At 31.6% G+C, this 21,643-nt stretch overlaps 1 protein-coding gene across 2 annotated transcripts in view; it reads left to right on the top strand.

The window, feature by feature from the left end:
* The window catches only part of LOC111694843 (tRNA (cytosine(34)-C(5))-methyltransferase), a 47,271-nt gene that overhangs the window by 14,433 nt on the left and 11,195 nt on the right, over nucleotides 1-21,643 (top strand). The window contains exons 12-20 of one of the 2 annotated variants that reach the window (XM_023463880.1): nucleotides 1,868-1,945; nucleotides 7,005-7,100; nucleotides 8,520-8,587; nucleotides 10,649-10,774; nucleotides 11,245-11,346; nucleotides 15,903-16,227; nucleotides 16,951-17,008; nucleotides 17,358-17,438; nucleotides 19,524-19,570. In XM_023463880.1, coding sequence (XP_023319648.1) covers nucleotides 1,868-1,945; nucleotides 7,005-7,100; nucleotides 8,520-8,587; nucleotides 10,649-10,774; nucleotides 11,245-11,346; nucleotides 15,903-16,227; nucleotides 16,951-17,008; nucleotides 17,358-17,438; nucleotides 19,524-19,570 — 981 coding nt within the window. Of the gene's footprint in view, nucleotides 1-1,858; nucleotides 1,946-7,004; nucleotides 7,101-8,519; nucleotides 8,588-10,648; nucleotides 10,775-11,244; nucleotides 11,347-15,902; nucleotides 16,228-16,950; nucleotides 17,009-17,357; nucleotides 17,439-19,523; nucleotides 19,571-21,643 lie in introns of both variants that reach the window. The other variant, XM_023463879.1, reaches the window with a different exon arrangement.

Below are 21,643 nucleotides of genomic sequence, written 5' to 3'. Positions count from 1 at the left end.
GTAAGAAGACGACTTTTAGACTCAATTGACACGAAACACAGCAATTATGCAGTGAACACAGAGCCATTTGTTTTAATACGTGATTTAAGCTACTGATAAAACTTGCTACAAAATTAAATACCCTTGATCAAATAATTGTTCAAACGATGGTCTAAATGAACTAATTTACCTATTTAAGAACTGATTGATCGATTTAAGGACTGAATACCTAACTAATGAATTGATTGATAGATGCATCAACCAATAATCTAATTGATATGTTAATTGAAAGGTTGCAGAAATGTTGTCTTCCTATTCCATAGTTTTATGGTTTTCTCTATTGTATGTACTTGGACTAAAACTTAATTGGATATTTTAACGGTGTTAAGATACAAAACGGAATATTTGATAGCTTTTATACCTTCATCTGATCCGAGCTGGAAACCTTCCAAATCGCTCGATCACTGTAAGCATTGATCTCGAAAGAATGTCGTCGTCGTTTTTCTTACTTAACCATAGATAAACTTTGTCAATTTTATTCCTTTTCTTTGCTTCATGCATCCATAAACGCTAGTGATTTTCTCTTAGAGAAATTAATTGCAACGCCAAATTAATATCTTTTAGCTATAAATACAAGATTATCACCTTCAGTTAGTAGTGCTTAGGTTCCATTATATTTGATGTGGATCCTGTATCCGGATTGGAATAAATGGATCCGGATCCAGGTCACGAACATTTCTTTAAGATTTACTGATTTGTTTAACAAAAGAAGAATTTTCAAATAATTTTTCTTAGTTTTTGCCTATTTTTATGCTGAAGCTTGATGAACTATTCAGAAATAAGGAGTTTTAATAGCCCAACTTTTTTTAACAGTTCAGATTTGGTTTTGAGAGTAAAAAGTATGTTTTTTAAATAAAGGGTCACTTCTAATTTCATCAACAGTCCCTTTAATGAATCAATATGTGGATTGTGCAAAAGCTTCATTATTTCCTAAAAATATATAGATTTAGAGAATAGTTTCACAGAATTCTTTGCAAGAGGACTTTGTAGAATTTTTTTTTTTTTTGCAATGGAAGAGATTCAAATTAGTTGGAATAAAAGTTCAAAGTTTCCAAACTTATTTCTAAAGGGGAAAACTAGATTATGAAGTTATAATTGGTTTTGATAATAGGATTTTTATTATTATGTTTTGAGTAGTTACAGGGCTATGGAAGGGTACTACCCCATACCCCACTGGATACCTGGATTCAAATTCTAATGAGTAATAAACAATTGGTCTAATTGATCAAAGATGATCTAATTGATCAACTGATGATCTAATTGATCAACCGATGATCTAATTGATCAACCGATGATCTTATTGATCAACTGATGATCTAATTGCTCAACAGATAATCTAATTGATCAACCGATGATCTAATTGATCTACCGATGATCTCATTGATCAACCGATGATCTAATTGATCAACCAATGATCTAATTGATCAAACGATGATCTACTTGATTAACCAGTGATCTTATTGTTCAACCGATGATCTAAATGAACTAATTTAACTAATTAAGAACTGATTGATTTAAGGACTGAATACCAAACTAATGAATTGATTGATAGATGCATCAACCAATTTGTTAATTAAAGAACTGATTGATTGATTTAGAAACTGAATATCTTTTTATTGATCTGATCGAATAACCAATGATCTAATTGATCAATTAATGAAGTACTTGGTCAATATAAAGAACAGAATCTTTTTTTGTGAAATGAAAACTCTACCAATGATCTAATTGATCGATAAAAGAACTTATTGATCAATAAAAGAACTAATTGATAAATAAAAGAACTAATTGATCAATTGATGAGTTGATTAATTGATTGAAGCTGTCTCAGGACCCTGAGTTAGTTCCTCTCAAGTTTGATCGAATCCTCTGTGATGTTCCCTGTACCGGAGATGGCACTATGAGGAAGGTAACACAACTTTTTAAAGGGAATATTCATAATTTATCTACAGGAGGGGAGGTACCGAAGGGGAGTGTTCTAATGTTAAAACTAGAATGGAGGTACCACTTGTTTAAAGGTGTTCAAATATTAACACTAGGATGGAGGAACCAATTGTTAAAAGAGAGTCGAGTGTTCTAATATTAACGCTAGGATGGAGGTTCCAATTGTTTAAAGGAAGTGTTCTAATATTAACACTAGGATGGAGGTACCAATTGTTTAAAGGGAGTGTTCTAATATTAACACTAGGATGGAGGTACCAATTGGTTAAAGGGAGTATTCTAATATTAACACTTAGATGGAGGTACCAATTGTTAAGAGTGTTCTAATATTAACACTAGGATGGAGGTACCAATTGTTAAGAGTATTCTAATATTAACACTAGGATGGAGGTATCAATTGTTTAAAGGGAGTGTTCTAATATTAACACTAGGATGGAGGTACCAATTGCTAAGAGTGTCCTAATATTAACTCTAGGATACAGATTGGAATTTGGAGGTACCAATTAATATTCTGTAAGGAATTGTTCGTGATACCATAAACGTTGATTTATAATCATACTTTTCCCAGATTTTCTTTCACTTCAAACAGCTTTTAAATAAAAAATCAAAAAGCAAGCTTTTTTTGAAATCAACAAAATTAACCATTTCTTTCAAGAGCGATAATGGGATATCTAAACAAACGACCACATAATAAGAGAACACTATATAGATGTGTAAACGCCTTTTTTTTATCTATTCAGTTGAAGTTTAACCAACTTTTTATTTAAATTAGTAAAAAAAAAAAACGGTTTAATAATAATAATCGTAATTTTGTGTTAAACTTATAAATTTGTCAGTTTTGAGTCTGTTGTAATTTTGGATATCCTTTTCGATACAACATTGATAAATAAAAATAGGTCCATTTATTCAAGAGAATTAAAATTGGTTTATAAGAAAATAAATTGGAAAAACTCCATTATTTCTCTACTCTGACATATTTTAAAAGTTCTGAAATAATTATTTTGTTCTTTTCTTCTCAATAAATCTTAGAGAAAACATTGGTTTTAAATAAAACGGAAAATATTGGATATTGAAAAGAAGTTATACTACTCCCAGCATAGTTTTTACAGGAAAGGAATCGAGTTCATGCCACAATCTCTATATCTTTCAAACTTAGACTATTTGATCTAACAGAAGTTATAGTTTGAAATATCTAAAATCTACAGCATTGAAATCAGAGTTTGTGGCAAAGACTTAATTCCTTTCTTCTTGATTTTGATATCTTATTTAGTCAAAATAAATATATTTTATTATTCAATATTGGTAGATAAAAAATATGAAAACACATAGTTTTATTTTTATCGAAACCGATTTTAATAGTTTTGTAAAATGTAAAATATATAAGATGTTGAATCTATGATTTAAGAATCAGAGCAACATGATTAAATAAAATTAAAATAAAAACAATTTAAAAAATTCACCTGAGCTTTAGAATCAGTCTAATACAGTTCTTGTTACAGACTAGCTGAAGTACTCGGCGTTGCCTGCGGAAAAAAATTGAATTTAAGAAATGATTTTTAAAAAAACATCAAATTTTTATAGCCAATGTTACCCAATACCCATGCTTCCCTCCAAAATTTCAGCCGATTTGGTCCTGCTGCTTAGCCAGCTTTTACTAATATATAGTATAGCATAGAATAGTACAGGAGATTTGGTCCTGCTGTTTAGCCAGCTTTAGCTAATATATAGTATAGTAGAAGATTGCTGGCAAAGCTTGAAAAATTCTGTATAATTGATTTCTTTGTCAAATAAAAATGTAAATATACAATTCCATTTTCAACTTTACATTTTTATTTGACAAAGAAATCAATTATACAGAATTTTTCATGCTTTGCCAGCAATCTTCTACTATACTATACTATAAGCGAAGTGCTTTATTATATAAATTGATATTATTTCAAGAATCATTCTCCTGAATAAAAAAAAATAAAATTGAAACCAAACCGATTTTAGTAATTATGCGTGACATACGTGCATCTTTAATTTTCACAGGGGATACAAAATTCCAGTAAAAATGCAACCGTAAAACAAACAAAATTTTGTTGATTATCTTGATTTTATCGGTAATTTTTTTAGAAAAAAATTTTATTTACATTTTTTTTGTGATACCTACTTATGGACCATGCTTCAGATAAATTTGAGACACAAAGATTAATTGTTTCAAACAAACCAACAAACGTCAATATTTTTAGGACGGCATTTATTTTAAAAAAAAAGAATTCAATTCCGACCAGCCATGAACCTTTCTTGGATGATAAACAAAGCTTTGTATTTATATTCTCCCTTGACATATTTTTTTTTTTGCTTTCTTTTCAGGCTTCAAGTAGAAAATTTTCTTTAGAATTTCTCTAGAGAATAGTTTTAGTTCTTTTTTGGATTGAAGATCTACTCCTTTCATGTTCTAAACTCATGAACATTTCCCAGTTTTTAAACTTTCAGTTAAGAGAATTTTATATTTACAATTTTAATTTAATCTGGGTCACAAGTTTTGTATTGTAAAACAAAGGACAAAGTAATTATCTGTGCCGTCCTATACATTAAGTTAATTACTTTTTGATACATAAGGCTTCTAGGTAGTTTCTAGTAACACATTTATTTAGATCGGCCAATAACCTTTCCTGTGGTCATTTTTAGTTGCCACAAAAATGTTGGCCCGATTGATTCAGCTGTTTTGACATTTATTAAATTCAAACTTACAGACAGAAGGGTAGAAATAATGCAATGCAATGCAATGCAATGCAATGCACATTCCACTTAGATTTTGGCGTATTTTGCTGTTTAAATTGCCACAGTTTTTCCACTTTATAAAAATAGATCACTAGTCAAATGTAGGTATTTAAGATTTAATTATACAAAAATCTAACCTTTCAGGGTTCTCCCAGTACCTTCATGAAGAGAACAAATTATTTGGTGTAAAGCTTGAAAAGATTGAGTATCATGGTTTGCCCCTGTCTTCTTACACAAATACTCGCATAATATATCCGTAATCCTATTTTTTGTCAATTGCTCATAAAAACACCATAAAAACACCTGAACTAAAGAAATAAAACATAGGGTCGGATTCTGAATTAAGGCTGGTATGTTTTGCAATATTGTTTAGCTTGCATATTATATACTCAATAATTGGCAAAACGTACCTGAAAAAGTATGATTTTTGATCATTTTTCATTGTTTTATGCTCAAGATAATATTTTTAATGCTTATTTTCCGTGATATCCTACCATTTTTCGAGCTTTGAAGAATAAAATTTTAAGACTGCCAATGACTTGTAGACCCCAATCTTACAGGTTATTTATTCATTTCAGACCTTTAAATGGTGTTTTTAAGAGCAATTGTTAAAAAAAATGGGAATGCGGAATTGTGAGATGAGAATTTATATAGTAATACAGGGGCAACACTAAGATACTCAAATATCTTTTAGGATGTACATTGTACACCAAAATTTCGTTCTTTTTGTAAATATTTTACCTAAGATACCTGGGAGAACCCTGAAAGGCTGGATTTTTTTGTACAATTGAATTTATCTGAAAACCCTACATTTGACTATAACAAGCTTCTGATCGGATACTGGTCAATAAATATCAATATTTTCTTAATAACAAGTATTGTAGTTTCACTGATTTATTAGTATTATCTTGACGTCTGTGATATTTTTACAATGTATATTCTATCTAATTGTTAGGATCAATTATTCGTGGTAAACCTTGATTTGGTTTATTCTAATTTTTTAATATCAAAACATCCTGGAACCAGATTTTATGAATGAAGAGAAGAAGTGAACCTAAATCGATGCACACAAGAAGTGGTTAATAATCTTAATATAAAAAGTTTCACTGCTTATAAACAGGGGCGTATACACTACAGTGTGGGGGGATGCCATGGTGGCTCCCCTGGATAAGTAAAATCTTAGATTTCCAGGAATTTATAGGGTATGCCCTAAACCTTATTTTAATTTAAACATTTTAGATTAAAATTAGCTGAAAATGAATTAAAGATTGCATAAAATGATAGTAAAGAAGGAAATTCCAAAGTTTGGATTCAGATCATGAATTAGGCCCATACATTTTCCTTACGAATATGCAAATGTATAAGTTTCTGGAAGTACTTAGTCCAAAATATTTTTGATTTAAATTACTTTTACTTTTTAAAGCCATCTTATGAGCTAATTTCTTTCCAAAAATTTGCAATAACAAAAAACAAAGATACATTTAATCAGTGAGAGCAGATTAGAGCGATAATTCCCTTGCTTTTGGTTTTCTTCTTGATGTTTTGCGAATTTTATTTTATATTTTATCAATACTCTTAAATCTTTATTTATAAAATTGTAATTTTATCTGTAATATTTTTATTTTCAGCGCACTTTTAGAATTTAATTTAGTTGGATCAGTTTTAGAATGTAGTCTGAAGTCATGCCAAACTCTGTAAAGCCTCAATCCATCTAAATTTATTACATTTACTTCGAAATGATATTGTAGAAGTATGACGTTTCTAAAAGTCTGATTTGATTTGAGTCTCTTTTTGAAAATATATAATATATTCCAAAAAAAATATAAGACTCGAATTTTTTTAGACCCCTGATATTTGGCCTAAATGGAATATATTTATAACCCTGATATCTGGCCTAAATGGAATATATTTAGAACCCTGATATCTGGCCTAATGGAATATACTAAGAACCCTGATATCTGGCCTAAATGGAATATATTTAGAACCCTGATATCTGGCCTAAATGGAATATATTTATAACCCTGATATCTGGTCTAATTGGAATATATTTAGAACCCTGATATCTGGCCTAATGGAATATACTAAGAACCCTGATATCTGGCCTAAATGGAATATATTTAGAACCCTGATATCTGGCCTAAATGGAATATATTTAGAACCCTGATATCTGGCCTAAATGGAATATATTTAGACCCCTGATATCTGGTCTAAATGGAATATATTTAGAACCCTGATATCTGGTCTAATTGGAATATATTTAGAACCCTGATATCTGGCCTAAATGGAATGTGATGAATGGACCTAATCTCCACGGACTACAATATAGAATACTTAAACGTGGTATTGAACTTTTAGAGGTTAGTGAAGATTTTATTCAATTTATAAAAAAAGAGGGTTACTTGACATTACGTTTACAGTAATTGGGCGTTTTGTGATTCGGCATTTTGTTTTGGGCGTTAAGTGACATTGGGTGTTTTTTAATTGGGCGTTTCGGAAAAATGGCCTTTTTGTAATTTGAAGTTTTGTTTTTGAGCGTTTTTTCCCACTCTTTAATATCATCTTTCTGATTACTAAATCACAAGGAAAAGAACTCAAGTTAAACTAAATACAATTAAATACATTCTGCCTGTATCGACATATTCTCAGTTTTAAACTCTAATTCAAATTTCGTCGAAAACAGCGTAAAAAAGACGAAAAAGAAATATTTGATTTTAAGTCAAACTGTTGAGCCTTTCCTTGTACTTGATTTGACTCCCCCCCCCCCCCCCTAAATACCATTTTTGATGATCAAATATGACAAAAGATACATCATTGGAAAGAAAGGGAAAGCTCTTATGCCTATACTTTTAGAATCTACAAAATCCAGTTTTATAGCAGAAATTTTTGCAAAAATATGTCCAAAGAAACGACCCGTTTCCTTATATCATAGGCTTTCCAGGAAAAAGTCGTCATTCAGGCAGTGTGCTTGATGCCTCTGGCAGTTAGTGTAAAAGCCCGGTTATAGGCCTGAAGAAAGGGCTATGGATATTCAGGAAAAGCCGGAAATTTTCAGAACCCTAAGAACAAAAAACTTTGAGTTATGAAAAAAAAATTACAGAGGGGTCAAATTTACCCCCCACCCCTGCAGGAATAGGGTTAATCAAGGATTCTGAGGAAACCTAATACAAATGTTAATAAGATTTGATTTTTTAAGGTTTATCTTTTTTCCAAATAAGATTAACTTAATTAAACTTATCTTCTTTTCTGACATTGGTTTTTCTTTTTATGGTTTCTTTAAAGGGACTGTAAAGGAAAAATATAAGGGGGTATGTGCTGAAACCTGAGAACGATACCTATAAGAACGTTGAACGATACCTATAAGACATCTATCTGGTGTTCCTTTCTCGAGAAATTGATATAAAACTGTGTCAAAATTATACGAAAATTCATAAATATACAATAAAAAGTAAAAAAGTAGTAGGTTAGCAAATAGGCAACCAATCTAAACACGATTATACTGGTCATGTGATTCCTGTCTGTATCACGTGACAAGAATACTGCACTGCCATTGGCCGAAGTCCTGGTGACGTAATACGGACTTTACGGACATGATATTATCAATTATATCTATTAAAAATGGAAAATTAAAATTTAAAAATTATAATAGGAGCAAACCTGAGATTCTCAGGCTCCTGTGGGATATAATTGTGTTTAGATTGGTTGCGTATTTGCTGAAAATGATTTGTTTAAACCTACTACTTAAATACATTATTATATAATTATCAATAATTTCTCAGGTTGGGGGTAGGTTAGTATACAGCACTTGCAGTTTTAATCCAATAGAAAATGAGGCGGTTATTCACAGGTGAACTTTATTTCTAATATTCATTATCGAAATATACTATTATCGACACGTTTTTGAGATATTTTGAACACGTTTAAAGGCGCAGATATCAAATATATTGTTTAAAAATACTGATCCGTATCATGGGATTTCTAACAAACAATGGACAATCTGTATAGTGTCTCTGAAAAAAAGTGGGTTAAAGCTTTTTTTTAGTAATTGTAAGTGCGTTATCAGGTAGAAAACCAACCTATGGAGGGGGTTGTCGATAATTGTATGATAAAACTCACCAGAATGCATTTGATAAGTATACAGAAAAGACTTAGTATAACCTTAAAATCTTCTTATTTTTAAAGGGAGTGTTCGGGAAAAATGAAAGGGGGTATAAAATGCGATAAAAAAGCGCTTTTGATCGCTTCTAATCTTACTTCTTTCTGTTGCGTCTATAAGGAGAAAATTGTTAAAAACGACTAATACCGAAGAACGTAGTATCCATACAAATTCAGAAAGATGCAACATATGACTTAGACCGTAAAAAAATCTATTTAATTTTAAACAAATCATTCAGATATTGCACCCTATGTTTATCGATTATCTTTCGCCACATTTTTATATAGTTGATTTATCATAATATGTTTTGATTTTATTTTTTAAAATAACATTTAGCTTCCAACTTGTTTTCGAACATTCCTGGAAAATATGAAAATGTCGTCTTCATTACCAAAAACAGGAATAAATGTTTTTATAAGTAACTCTCAGATCATAACAAGATAGAAGTAAGATTAGAAGCGATCAAAAGCGCTTTTTTATCGCATTAAGCCTATACCCCCTTTAATTTTTCGCGAACACTCCCTTTAAGAGTTATAGTTCGTTATTATAGTCTTATTCAACTTAGTGTAATTTCATGAGATCCACCATTTGTAGATTAGCATACCCAATTTACAACGGTGTCCTGTATTTCAATGATGCGGAAGATATCGTTGTTTTTTCTATCTTAAAGTACATTGTTAATTCAGACAATTTCCTTTACTGTTACGGCAGCAGAAATCGGCTAGTCACTTTTAAAGAGAAAGTATTTAAAAATAACCAATTTTCAAAGATAAAATCATTTTTCTTATATATTCTTGAGCAGACACAGACAATGACATTCAGGGTACCATTGTGAATCGAGCCAGTCTATATATGGAGAGTCTCTTGATATCATGTCAGCAGTCCCTTTAAATAATTAGAGGACTGATGTAGGGATTGTTAACACTCAAAATTCTAGACTGTTAAAGGAAGGAATGGGTAGCCTGGAGTTACTAGACAATGAGACCTTCCTACTTGGACTCCAGTACTCCCAATTTATATTCATTGAATTATTCTTGATTGCTGAAGGAGGATGAGGGAAGCCTGGGTGAGGGTTGTCTGGAGTTCCTAGATGTAGAGTCCTTCCTACCTGGACTTCAGTACTCTTCATTAATATTCATTAAACTATTCTAGACTGGTGAAGGAGGGTGAGGGTAGTCTGGAGTTCCTAGATGTAGAGTCCTTCCTACCTGGACTTCAGTACTCTCCATTAATATTCATTAAACAATTCTAGACTGGGGAAGGAGGGTAAGGGTAGTCTGGAGTTCCTAGATGTAGAGTCCTTCCTACCTGGACTTCAGTACTCTCCATTACTATTCATTAAACTATTCTTGACTGCTGAAGGATGGTTAGGGTAGCCTGGAGTTATTAGATGTAGAGTCCTTCCTACCTGAACTCCAGTACTCCCCATTAATAGTCATTAAACTATTCTAGACTGGTAAAGGAGGGTAGGGGTAGTCTTGAGTTACTAGATGTAAAGTCCTTCCTACCTGAACTCCAGTACTCTCCATTAATATTCATTGAACTATTCTAGACTGCTGAAGGAGGGTGAGGGTAGCCTGGAGTTCCTAGATGTAGAGTCCTTCCTACCTGAACTCCAGTACTCTCCATTAATATTCATTAACCTATTCTAGACTTCTGAAGGAGGGTGAGGGTAGCCTGGAGTTCCTAGATGTAGAGTCCTTCCTACTTGGACTCCAGTACTTCCCATTAATATTCATTAAACTATTCAAGACTGCTGAAGGAGGGTGAGGGTAGCCTGGAGTTACTAGATGTAGAGTCCTTCCTACCTGGACTCAAGTACTCCCCAGGTCTTTCTAGCTGGATACTAGCGGACAGACAGGGGAACTCCTATACTAGGTACACAAAGACAAACTTTTCCTAATTTGTTGTCCTGGATAAAACTGTCCTGCTCTGAACTAAACTTGTCCTATCCCGCCCTGGCCAATACTGTCCTATTCCCAACTAAAATTCTAATCAAAACTCGTTCTACTCCTTGCCAAACTGTCCTTTATTGTCCTACACTTAACCAAAACTGTTCTATTCATTCTACACCCCAACCCGTGCTACACTCTCGACAAAAACTGTCCTTTTCCGTACTCCTAATCAAATTTTCATAAACTATGAACCAATTGTTAATTAATTTAGTGCAGTACAAGTTCAGTTAGAAAAATTATTTTTGTAAAATTTAAAGTTGTCTTCAAGGACGCTTTGCCTTTTCTCTTTTTTATTCTGACCACCCATAGATTTTGATGTATGGTCCATAGAAATATTGAGCCCTTCAGTCCAGCTATTTTTGATCAAAATTAATCATAACGTTTGTTGTATAGTATGGAGGATGTACCTGAAAGCCTTGTCACTATTATCCGACCTCAGATGTTCCCCCCAGCACCTGAAGAGGCTGCCAAGTACAACCTCAACAAGTGTATCAGGTTTGTTATTAAAAAGGCTGTAATTGTAGAAGTCATCATGCATTTTATATTGGTACTCTTTGATTAGAACCTTAATTTAATAGAAAATAAGGAAGATTCCGTCAGGTTTTTTTTTGATTAAGTCAGTTTTAATTTGAAGATTTCTCCGTTGCTTCTTATAAGCAAGAAATGCGCAAGTTACTCTTGCCAAGAACCCGCAAGTGAATATGAATAGTTTAAAGAAACAAAAGCAGATGACTCCGGAGGTATGTCATACAAATAAGAAAATACGTAATTTTGAGAAGAGTTGATGACTTGATTGAAATCCAATTTTTAGTTTTTCAACCCTTTTTTATCAATAAATTGCTTTGTATTTTTTTTAATCAGAGACCTAAATATAATGTAAACTGTTTATTAATATGCACAGTTTTTATTTGCGAGTATTATCTCTTAGTGCATATACTGCTATGATAATCAAAAAAAAATATAATATTTGGTACTGCATTTAATCTTAGCTTTTAAGGATTAGGATCAACGGAGAGGGGGGGAGGGTTGAAAAAAAATCCTGAGGAGCTAGATGACCTATTTATATGAGATTACATCAAAATATGCAACTGCCCTTATAAGTCAGGTTTACAAAGACAAATTCTGAAAGTAGACTATGCCTAGAACCAACATGTAGATTTTTAGAAATCCCTGTTAGGTCCTTTTTGAGAAAATTTCATTTAAACTGCTTCGTGTAATTTTGACTTATAAAAGGCGTTTAACTTAAAAGTTTTCGGGAGATTCTTAAGAAATTTAAAATGTTCTAAGCTTTCCTGTTTATTTTTTATCATCAAATGATATATTTATCAATGTAGAATTAACAAATCGGAAGAAAATATAAACCACAAAAACAATGTTTTATAGGGAATAAAAATTTAAGCAGAATTCAGTTGTATAAATCTAGTTTTCTCCTTCACTATTCGTCAAGTTTGAAGTTTTAGAAATACTGTTAATATAGTTAATTCAGTAAATTCAAATATTCTTTATTTTTAAATTCATTCAATTGTCTTCTAATATCTATAGATGATTTATCAATTATTTTTTTTTAAACAAAGATGTATTATATAATTTTTCACTTTTTTTTATTAAATTGTAATATCCAATCAAAACTAAAAGATACCTAAAATTGAAAAATGTGCATATTATTATATAGCGTACATTATATTAGAAAAAACTTCAAAAACATTTTGTTAGAGTGTGGGCTCTATTTCTCTTAACAGGATTGTCTCGATTTCTAGCGGAAGATAGCAAAGGGGGGGGGGGGGGGGGGTGGTTGGGTGATAAATAAATAAAATCTTCACTTTTCACGTAAAATAATATTTTTTCCTACCACCTTTTTTTAAGAGGATGATGATTAAGTAATCAAAAAATTTGACGAAAATCGTTGCTGAACATCATTACTCTTTGATATAATTCTTAAAAGATGTCATTTCTGTTAAAAGGCTTCTATATTAATTAGGTGTTATAAGCCGGATTATCTTTGAAAATTAGAATTCTTTTCAGAGGAGAGTAGAATATTGACAAAAGGGATTTTTAATTGGGATATTATGTTTACATAACTGCTAATACCCTTATTACCAAGCAAAATTTTGTTTTTAAAACTATATTTTTAGTTTTTGATATTGTTTGTAATTTAAGGGGTTCCTTTGTGATTGTAACAAGTGAAATTTATTGTTTTTGGACAAGTGAATTGTTGGCAGTAAAAGGTGTGTACAAAATGATGTGGGAGGCAAAATTAAGAACAAAATATGAAAAATATTCCACAAGAAATCATGTGTATTTTGTTATTGGCAATAACTATTTCGTTTTTAAAAAAGTTTTAATGTTTTTTTAGCTTCCAAAATTGTTTATTCAAAACATTCAAAGTGATGATGTATGATAATTCTTTACTAATTGTGTAATAAATATTGGGTAACAAGATATCTGTAATCCCAAACTATGTTGTACATTATTACTCATCTACATTTATAGAACATCTACGTAAAACCCATTATTTATCTGAACTGCGCTTCAATTAAATACGTAATATAGTTATCTTAATCATGTGATATATATATACATTGTGTTTGTGTGTTGACATTGATAGTCAAGTAGAACTAAGTTGTACTTGGATAGATATGGGTCTGAGAGCAATTTATGGAGTAGGGCATTTACTACAAAAGTGGTAGCAGCGGGGAGAGTCAAGGAACCCTGGTTAAATGCCACAGACTCCCAAGAAACAAAAATACAGCTGATTACCTGGTTTTAAATAGTAATAGGAGAAAACTGTGTCAGAGGAACAGTAACAGTGAAGCAACAAGTTATGGACAGTTTTGATAAAGAACCTAATATCAGAAGGATAAACACGAAGGAAACTAGAAGAGAAGATGGAAAACTTCGAAGCAAAGAATTGGAAGCCCTGTTTAGAAAAACTTGAAGAACCAAGGACGTTAAAAAGGAGAAAAATCAACAGAAAATGAAGACAGAGAGAAAAAAAAACATAAAAGAGTTCAAAATGAAGATATGGAAAACAAACAATGGAAATGATACACAGAACTATTTGAGAAACCCAACATTCAGTTGTAGAAACGAAATTCAGAAATAAAATGACAGATACCTATGTAAATTCCATAGCTGTATTCCAGAACAAATGCAGAGTTAGACAAACACAGAAGGGACAGTAAGAAAGCTAATCCTGTTCCAGAGAATCAACCAGAAAGTTCAGGTAGACCACCAGCCAATAAGAAGGGATTGAAAGTAAGTCCTATAGTTGTGAAAACAGGTTCCAACCCTCCTACCCTCACAGCTCCAGCTGAGAATGATGTTGACGCAAATGACATTGTAGAAAGAGCTTACAGAGGCAAGAAAAATGCAGCTGGAACAGAAGCAAATGAAACTAACAGAATTAGAGAAAAATTTAAGAGAAAATGATAGATGAATCAAATTAAATAAGAACAAACCTGGATAAGGACCCAGTGACGAAAATCAAGACAAATCAATAAAACAGCAGGAAAAATGCCGAAGAAAATCAGGAGCAGCTAGGCAACAAGAAAAATATCTATTCCGTTTGAATGGAAGTTTTAGACACGATAATGACAGGATACAGCAGGGATCAATAATGAGTAAACAGGGGCAAGAGATGATGATACCTGTATGGGACAAAGGCGAAAAGAAAGGGGGATGGTGCCACAAAGATAGAGAGTGCATATATAGCACCAGCAAGCAAAAAAGGCGAGGTATTAGTAGCAGTCAATTTAAATTAAGAATCAAGTAAGGATCACCAGTCTCAGAAAACACATAGAACTAGAAGGAGCAAGATAGTGTCACACATAGTAATGTTGTAATCGTGTTTCTTCTGGCAGGTTTTGGGTTTGGAGAACTCCTCAGACTGGAAGGAAAACAGCCACCTTCTACAGGTCCATGACAGTGAAGACAGTGTAGAAGTAAATCAAATTCTTGGTAAATAAAAAAAAATATGAAAACAGAACATGTTAAAAGTTTAACAAGATAGCTGAGACAATAGAAGAGAACAGTGGAATAGATGAACCACAGAATGCAGTGAGGGCCAAACAGTCAGTCAACAGGGACCCAGACTCAAGTTTAGACCTGGAGCCAGACATAAATCTGGAGAGAGAGTTTGATGCAGTAAGAAAGAAAATACACTTGAGGGAGCCCATTGGTTTAGCGTTGAAAGTTGTTGGGATTGCGTCCGTGCATTGACATTGATAGTCAAGTGGAACTGTTGTACCTGGATAGATACGGGTCCAAGAGCAATTTATGGAGAAGGCATTTACTACAATTGTACAGGCCATGTACTCCACTTCCAAAGGTCAATCTGTTTGTTACAGTACTTGGGGTGGATTTCTGAAAACATTTTTTTGTCACTTATTTTCAATTGGACCTCTTTAAGAGTGGAATGTCGGATTAACAACGGTACCCTTAAATGTAACATTAATTTTAATTCATTTTTTTCACAGTAATTTTTAAAACTATAAGACATTTACAGGGTTATCCAAATGAATCAAATTTTTTCATAAAGCCTTAATTCTAAAATGTAAGCAAAATAATGAACTGGAAGGAAGGGAGAGGACTTTAAAGTTTAGGAGGGGGNAAAATCAAAACTTTTATATTATCTTGTTCTTACAATATCCCCTGTGGAAACTTTTACACGGAAGTTGGTCATTTTTATGTCAAAACCATGACCAGCTGGGGGCGGAAGAGGGAATATGTGATACAAAGATTTGAATTTTTTTCATTTGATTAATGAAATGATGCCTGATTTTAATACTTACCGCTATTTATTAATGTGTTCTGATTAGGCAAACGCATTAAAAGTTATCCATGTCTCGAAGAAATTATGTTTTAATTTAAAAAAAGACGACATTGGCGAGAAAATAAACTTTTTGCGTTTTGCCCCTTACATAACACATTTTAGAACTAAAATAGCAATTATTTATTTAAATTTAAAACTAATACCTGGACCGGACCATAGTCAAATGTCTTTCCTATTGCGGTCTAGATCCCTCAAGGTTATTATGCTTCTTATGTTACAGGATCCTCCCTCATCAGCAGAATACAGGCGGGTTCTTTGTTGCTCTCATTGGGAAGAAAGCTCTGGGAGGTTGGGAGAAGAAGGAAAAGAAGAACTGGGAATATAAGAAGGGAGCAGGGAAGAATGGCAATGAAGATGTAAACGGAGCAGAAGACGAAGGAAAGAATGGAAAGGAAGAAGAAGGAAAGGAAGGAGATGGAAAGGAGAATGAGAAGGAGGAGGAGAAGGGGCATAACAAGCATTACAGGGAGAAGGATGGAGGGGGGCCTCCAAAGAAGAAAGGAAGATATCAAGGTTTCAGAGAAGATCCATTTACCTACCTTCAGGTACAGGGGTTTATATTTTTTCAGAATGAGAAGGGAAAATGATTTTTGATGATGCGGTATAAAAAAAAATGCCATCTAGAACCAAATTTTTCATTCTTTTTTATGCTTTTACTAAAAAATATACACATATTCCTCTTAAAAATCAACTAATTTACCCTATTCAGTGAGAGAGAGAAAAAAACCGCTCTTATATATCCATTATAAGCCCAAATTCTTAAAATTAAGAGCCTATTTGAACACTTAAGACTATTCCTTATGGCCCAAATTTTCGGAATTAATAACAAAACTGAGCTTATCTTAACGTTCATCGGTTTCCTTATGGTCCAAATTCTAAGAACTAGGAACAAAATTGAGTCTATTTTAACACTCGCAAAATTCCTGGAAAGTCCCAATTAATAGATGTTTTCTCTTGATGTTCATGTTCATGTTCATGTTCATGTTCATGTTCATGTTCGTATTTGATGTAATTAAACTTGATTAGAAAATCTCGAATATTTTTTGTAAGATATTTTTATTTAGCAATGTATTTCTTTTATATTTTACAGACAACAACACATAATGACCTTTAAGGTCTTTGCCGTGCTGAATGTTATGATTATGATTTTGGTTTTATGATATTGCTTAGGTCGAGGTTTACAGTGTATCACTATGTATCGGGCATGCAAGTCCTAAAATACGTAGACAGTCTCTTTAATGATTATGTAATAATAATACTATTTAAAGGAAAATGACCCTCTGTTTGCAACAATTAAATCTTATTATGGACTCGAACTTGATTCAGGTAAGAATAAAAGTCCTTAGAGGGGAACAATCTTTAATCCGTATGATTATTGTCATTATTATGATTATTATGATGATTATACTTATGATTATGATTATGATTATGATTATGATTATGATTATGATTATGATTATGATTATGATTATGATTATGATTATGATTATGATTATGATTATGATTATGATTATGATTATGATTATGATTATGATTATGATTATGATTATGATTATGATAATTATTATGATTATGATTATGGTTATTATTATTATTATGATTATGATTATGGTTATTATTATGATTATTATTATGATTATTATTATGATTATTATTATGATTATTATTACTATAGAATGTTTTCTACGGAGAAGTAAAGACGACAGCAAGAAGGTGTGCAATCTCTATTTTACAACTCTACAAGTTAAGGATATAGGTTAGTGTATTCTCCACTATCATAAATAGTATATAGAACAAATCTAGCAAATTGTTGATATGGAAGGTCATGTTGTTATTTTCTGAGAGTAAGTGATACCCCCCCTCCCTCCCTCTTAAAGTATACAACTTGCAAATCTGTCCTATCCACATCGCTCGGCCCCCTACCCTGTCCTAGCTGCAGCACTTGTTCCCTACCTTCTAAATAATTCTGCGTGCTATTTAATATGCAAAAATATCAGTTTTCCGTTTTCCTTGAAAGTTTAAAAAAACAATTTCCCTAAATGAAAATATTTATAACAATAATTACCCCTGCACTATCTCTAGGATTTAATTTATTTAGTTATTATTTGGATTTCAATGAAAAACATTTGAAACGAATTCATTTAAATTTCGTTATCGACAGAAAAATAAATATATTAATAAACAGAGTTACCCACAAAGGATGAGGCGGTAAAGACGACATGAAATTCTTCAAATATGAAGTTTCCAATGTTTAATTATCTGTGATAAATATTTAAAGAATTTTCAAAGAAAGAACCCATTTTACAGTTGCAGGATATCATGAATATAAGGAAACAAGCAGTATAAATTGCGCACAGTCGTCTCTGAAGTCTCATCCTTTATGGGTAACACTGTACCTGGAGCCTGGTCATTCATCCTTGTGAAATTTTATACATTTTTTGAACAAGTTAGTTTAGTTAACAGTTGAGTTGATCTTGTCAAATAGGAAATCTTTTGTTAAAAGTTTTTAAAAGTTTTAAGATTCTATCTAGAAATTTGAAATGAATTCAGCCAAATTTAGAATTTCCTCGCATCAAAAATTAAGATTAAAAATAGAAAAAGAATGACGGGGTAATGAGAATAGGGGCCAAAGGGGTTTTAACTTACAAATATTTTTTTTCAAAAAAGCTGTCTTTGATAAATTAGAATAATAAATATTACAAGGGAAATTAGTTCCAAAACTAACACTTGGCCCATTTCTATCACCAAGTGTTAAAAATGGGCCAAATCTGCAAAGTTATCTTTTTCCAGCGTATATATCTTTAAATCCAAGTGGAGTTGTCAAAACTACACCAAACATTTATTAAAAATTGCTAAAACTATCGAAACAAGAAATGTCAACTTTAAACTAATATTAAGATGTGAGAATTAGTTATTGATGATATTGGTTTTCATTTTCGAACATATCACTATTTTTAAACAATTACCGCATTTAAGCCTATTTCGTGTTTTCGGAACATATCCTGGTTTTGAGACAATTACTCGAATTCATATCAATTTCAATTTTCAAGCATTTACGCACTTACATATTTTGATAAGGTAAAATATAAGCAAAATTTGAAAACAAAAAATACTGTTTTTTATGATTTAAAAATCAAAACTTTTATATTATCTTGTTCTTACAATATAGATTAAACTAGAAATCTGGGAAATTGTTTATTTAGAATGCGGGAAATGAAATTAAATTTTTTCTCTCATTTAACAACTAAAATCTAGAAATTAAGATTTTAGAAATAATTCAGCAGTTAATTTAGTCTTCATAAGAAAATTTTTACTTTCAGTGATGTATTTTGTAAGTTATGAAAGTGAGCTTTGTTCTGAAAAGTGGATTATACTCAAAAACGGGAAAGCTGGGTTTGTCTCAAAAACGCGACAATGTTTCAAATTCAGGATATGTAAGAAAATGACATTGTCTTGTAAACGGTCAAGGTTTTTAATAGAACTACTTTTATAATTTTAATTTAATAAACTAGTTTTTAATTGGGAATTGTTGTACTCGTCATGCTTAATAAAATGTTGCTCATAGTTTTTATTATCGACTTTTACTCTGGATATGGGCTGGGATCCCTAAACCCCAGTCTTTCAATTTGTTAGTTTTAGAACTTATGTCCCCTGAAGTAAATACCACGCAGTACAAACAATATTAGATTCGTGCTAAACGGAAGTGTAAAAGTAATTTTAAGTAAATAGTTAATCAGGATTGATTAGAAGTCTGATTTAATTTCATTTCATTTAATCCAGCAATTTAACACAACAACAAAAAATGTGTATTATTTTATCGTAAAAATTTATATTTTTCTAGTTGAGAACAACAAGGAGAAAGTCAAACTGATCAACACTGGTGTCAAGGAAACCATAAATATTTTAAATATTTCAAATATTTTAAAAATTGATATATATTGTTCCTCCCATATTTGCAAAATTCTAATGCTAAGTATTTACATATCAGGCTTTTTACTGAATAAATTTAAATAATTCATAATCACAGAATGTCGCAGTTTCTTTTTAAAACCTAAGTTTTTAGCGATATTTGAATTGACGTGCTTACAAAAGCATGTTAAAAAATCAGGAATAAGCTTGTCTTAAAAAATCTTGGTTTTTTTAAATTTTACTTCTTATCATTTTCAGCATTTTTTGGAAACACATTTTCTCTTTTTTACTCTATGTTCAGCATCTAACTAAATAAAAAAAAAATGAAATAAGAAAATCGGTTAGTTTAAAAATAGTTGAACTAGACCAAACACGATTTTTTTCGATTCAATTTTCATCACGTATTATCTATATAATAAAAACAGGACATTCGTATATATATATATATATATATATATATATATATATATATTGCCTAAAGCCAGCCAAACGGCTGGACCGAATGGGCTGAAATTTTTAGTGGACACTCATCGAAAAAAAAAATTCTCAACTTTTTTCCACGGGCAACGCCGGGCCCTTCACCCAGTTTTTTAATATTTTTATTGAATATCATAGTTTTATTGATTTTGGGGAAATGTATATCCCTATCATAGATCTAATTGTAGTTTATTGAATAAGAAAGAAAGCTGTAACATATATAGCTTAAACTCTCGGTGGTAAGAGGTTGAGTGAGTTTTTCATAATTTTTTTTATACTTGGTTGGAAACCCAGCTTAGACTAACAATTAACCTTTCTCTGTAAGTCAACTTACTCAACTTTAAATCTTTAAACCAAGCTAAGAACATTCCCATGGTATTGCCGAGTTCTCCAATTATGAGACAAATCGATCATGGAGTTCATGAGTTATGATTGGACATACAAATAATAGTCAGACAAACAAACATATATTATTACTTTCTATGTATTGATGCTGAAGAATGTCTAAACATGAAGCACTCTGTACAATAATAATCTTTCTTAATAAACAAAGGAAAATGTTCTGAACTTATACATACAGTATTGGATTAGTTAAACATTTAAACATTAAGTTATATTAACACACTACCTTATTAAAACAAAGTTTTCTATCTATCTATATCTTACTTTGGTTGTCTGTCTGTTAATGTCCAAAAAAAACGTCAAAACGGCTGAACTGATCGGGCCCAATTTTTTTTGTTGGACCTCGTGTGACCCCAGGGAGGGTTCATGGATAATCGAATTTTCAAAAATTGGCCTCTAACTAAATTGGATTTTGAAAATTTTGAAAATCAACGTAATTTGAAAGACTAGTTAGTTTATATATATACTTTGCTTGTCTGTCTGTCTGTTTGTATCCAATTAACGTCAAAACGCCTGAACCGAACGGGCCCACAGTTTTTTGTGGGACCTCGCGTTACCCCAGGGAATGTTTATGGATTATCGAATTTTCACATATTTGCCTCTTACAAAATTAAAAATCCATTTTTTTACTTTTTGTTTTTATTTTACAATGTACGATATGTTCACAATTGAAATAGAAGATAGGCGCGAAGCGCCCCAAAAGCCTAGTGTACCCATATAAACTTTGGTTGTCTGTTTGTTTGTTTCTTTGTATCCAATAAACGTCAACACGGCTGAACCGATCACGACCAAATTTTGTGTGGAACATCACGTGACCCCAGGGAAGGTTTATGGATAATCAAAATTTTAAAATTTTGCTTCCAACAAATTTCGATTTTTATAAAATTATGAGAGTCCACTAATTTATTTTTTTTAATCAGCAAACTTGTTTGTTATTGTTTTACAAATGCAATTGAAATTGGGGATGGGCGCGAAGCGCCCTTAAAGCCTAGTACATATATTGAGAAGATACATACATCATTGAGATACTTAAACATTAAACACAGTTATATTTCATATTTTTTCATATTTTTATTCAACTACAAAGCACGAGATAATACAAATAAAAAATCACAATTTACTATGTAGTTTGGACCCGCCTAACCAGAGTAGGTTGTTTTCATATTCAATCCT

Source organism: Eurytemora carolleeae, unplaced genomic scaffold (assembly GCF_000591075.1).
Source record: "Eurytemora carolleeae unplaced genomic scaffold, Eaff_2.0 scaffold67, whole genome shotgun sequence".
NCBI classification, from domain to species: Eukaryota; Metazoa; Arthropoda; class Copepoda; order Calanoida; family Temoridae; genus Eurytemora; species Eurytemora carolleeae.
This window is presented reverse-complemented; position numbering and strand designations above follow the sequence as displayed.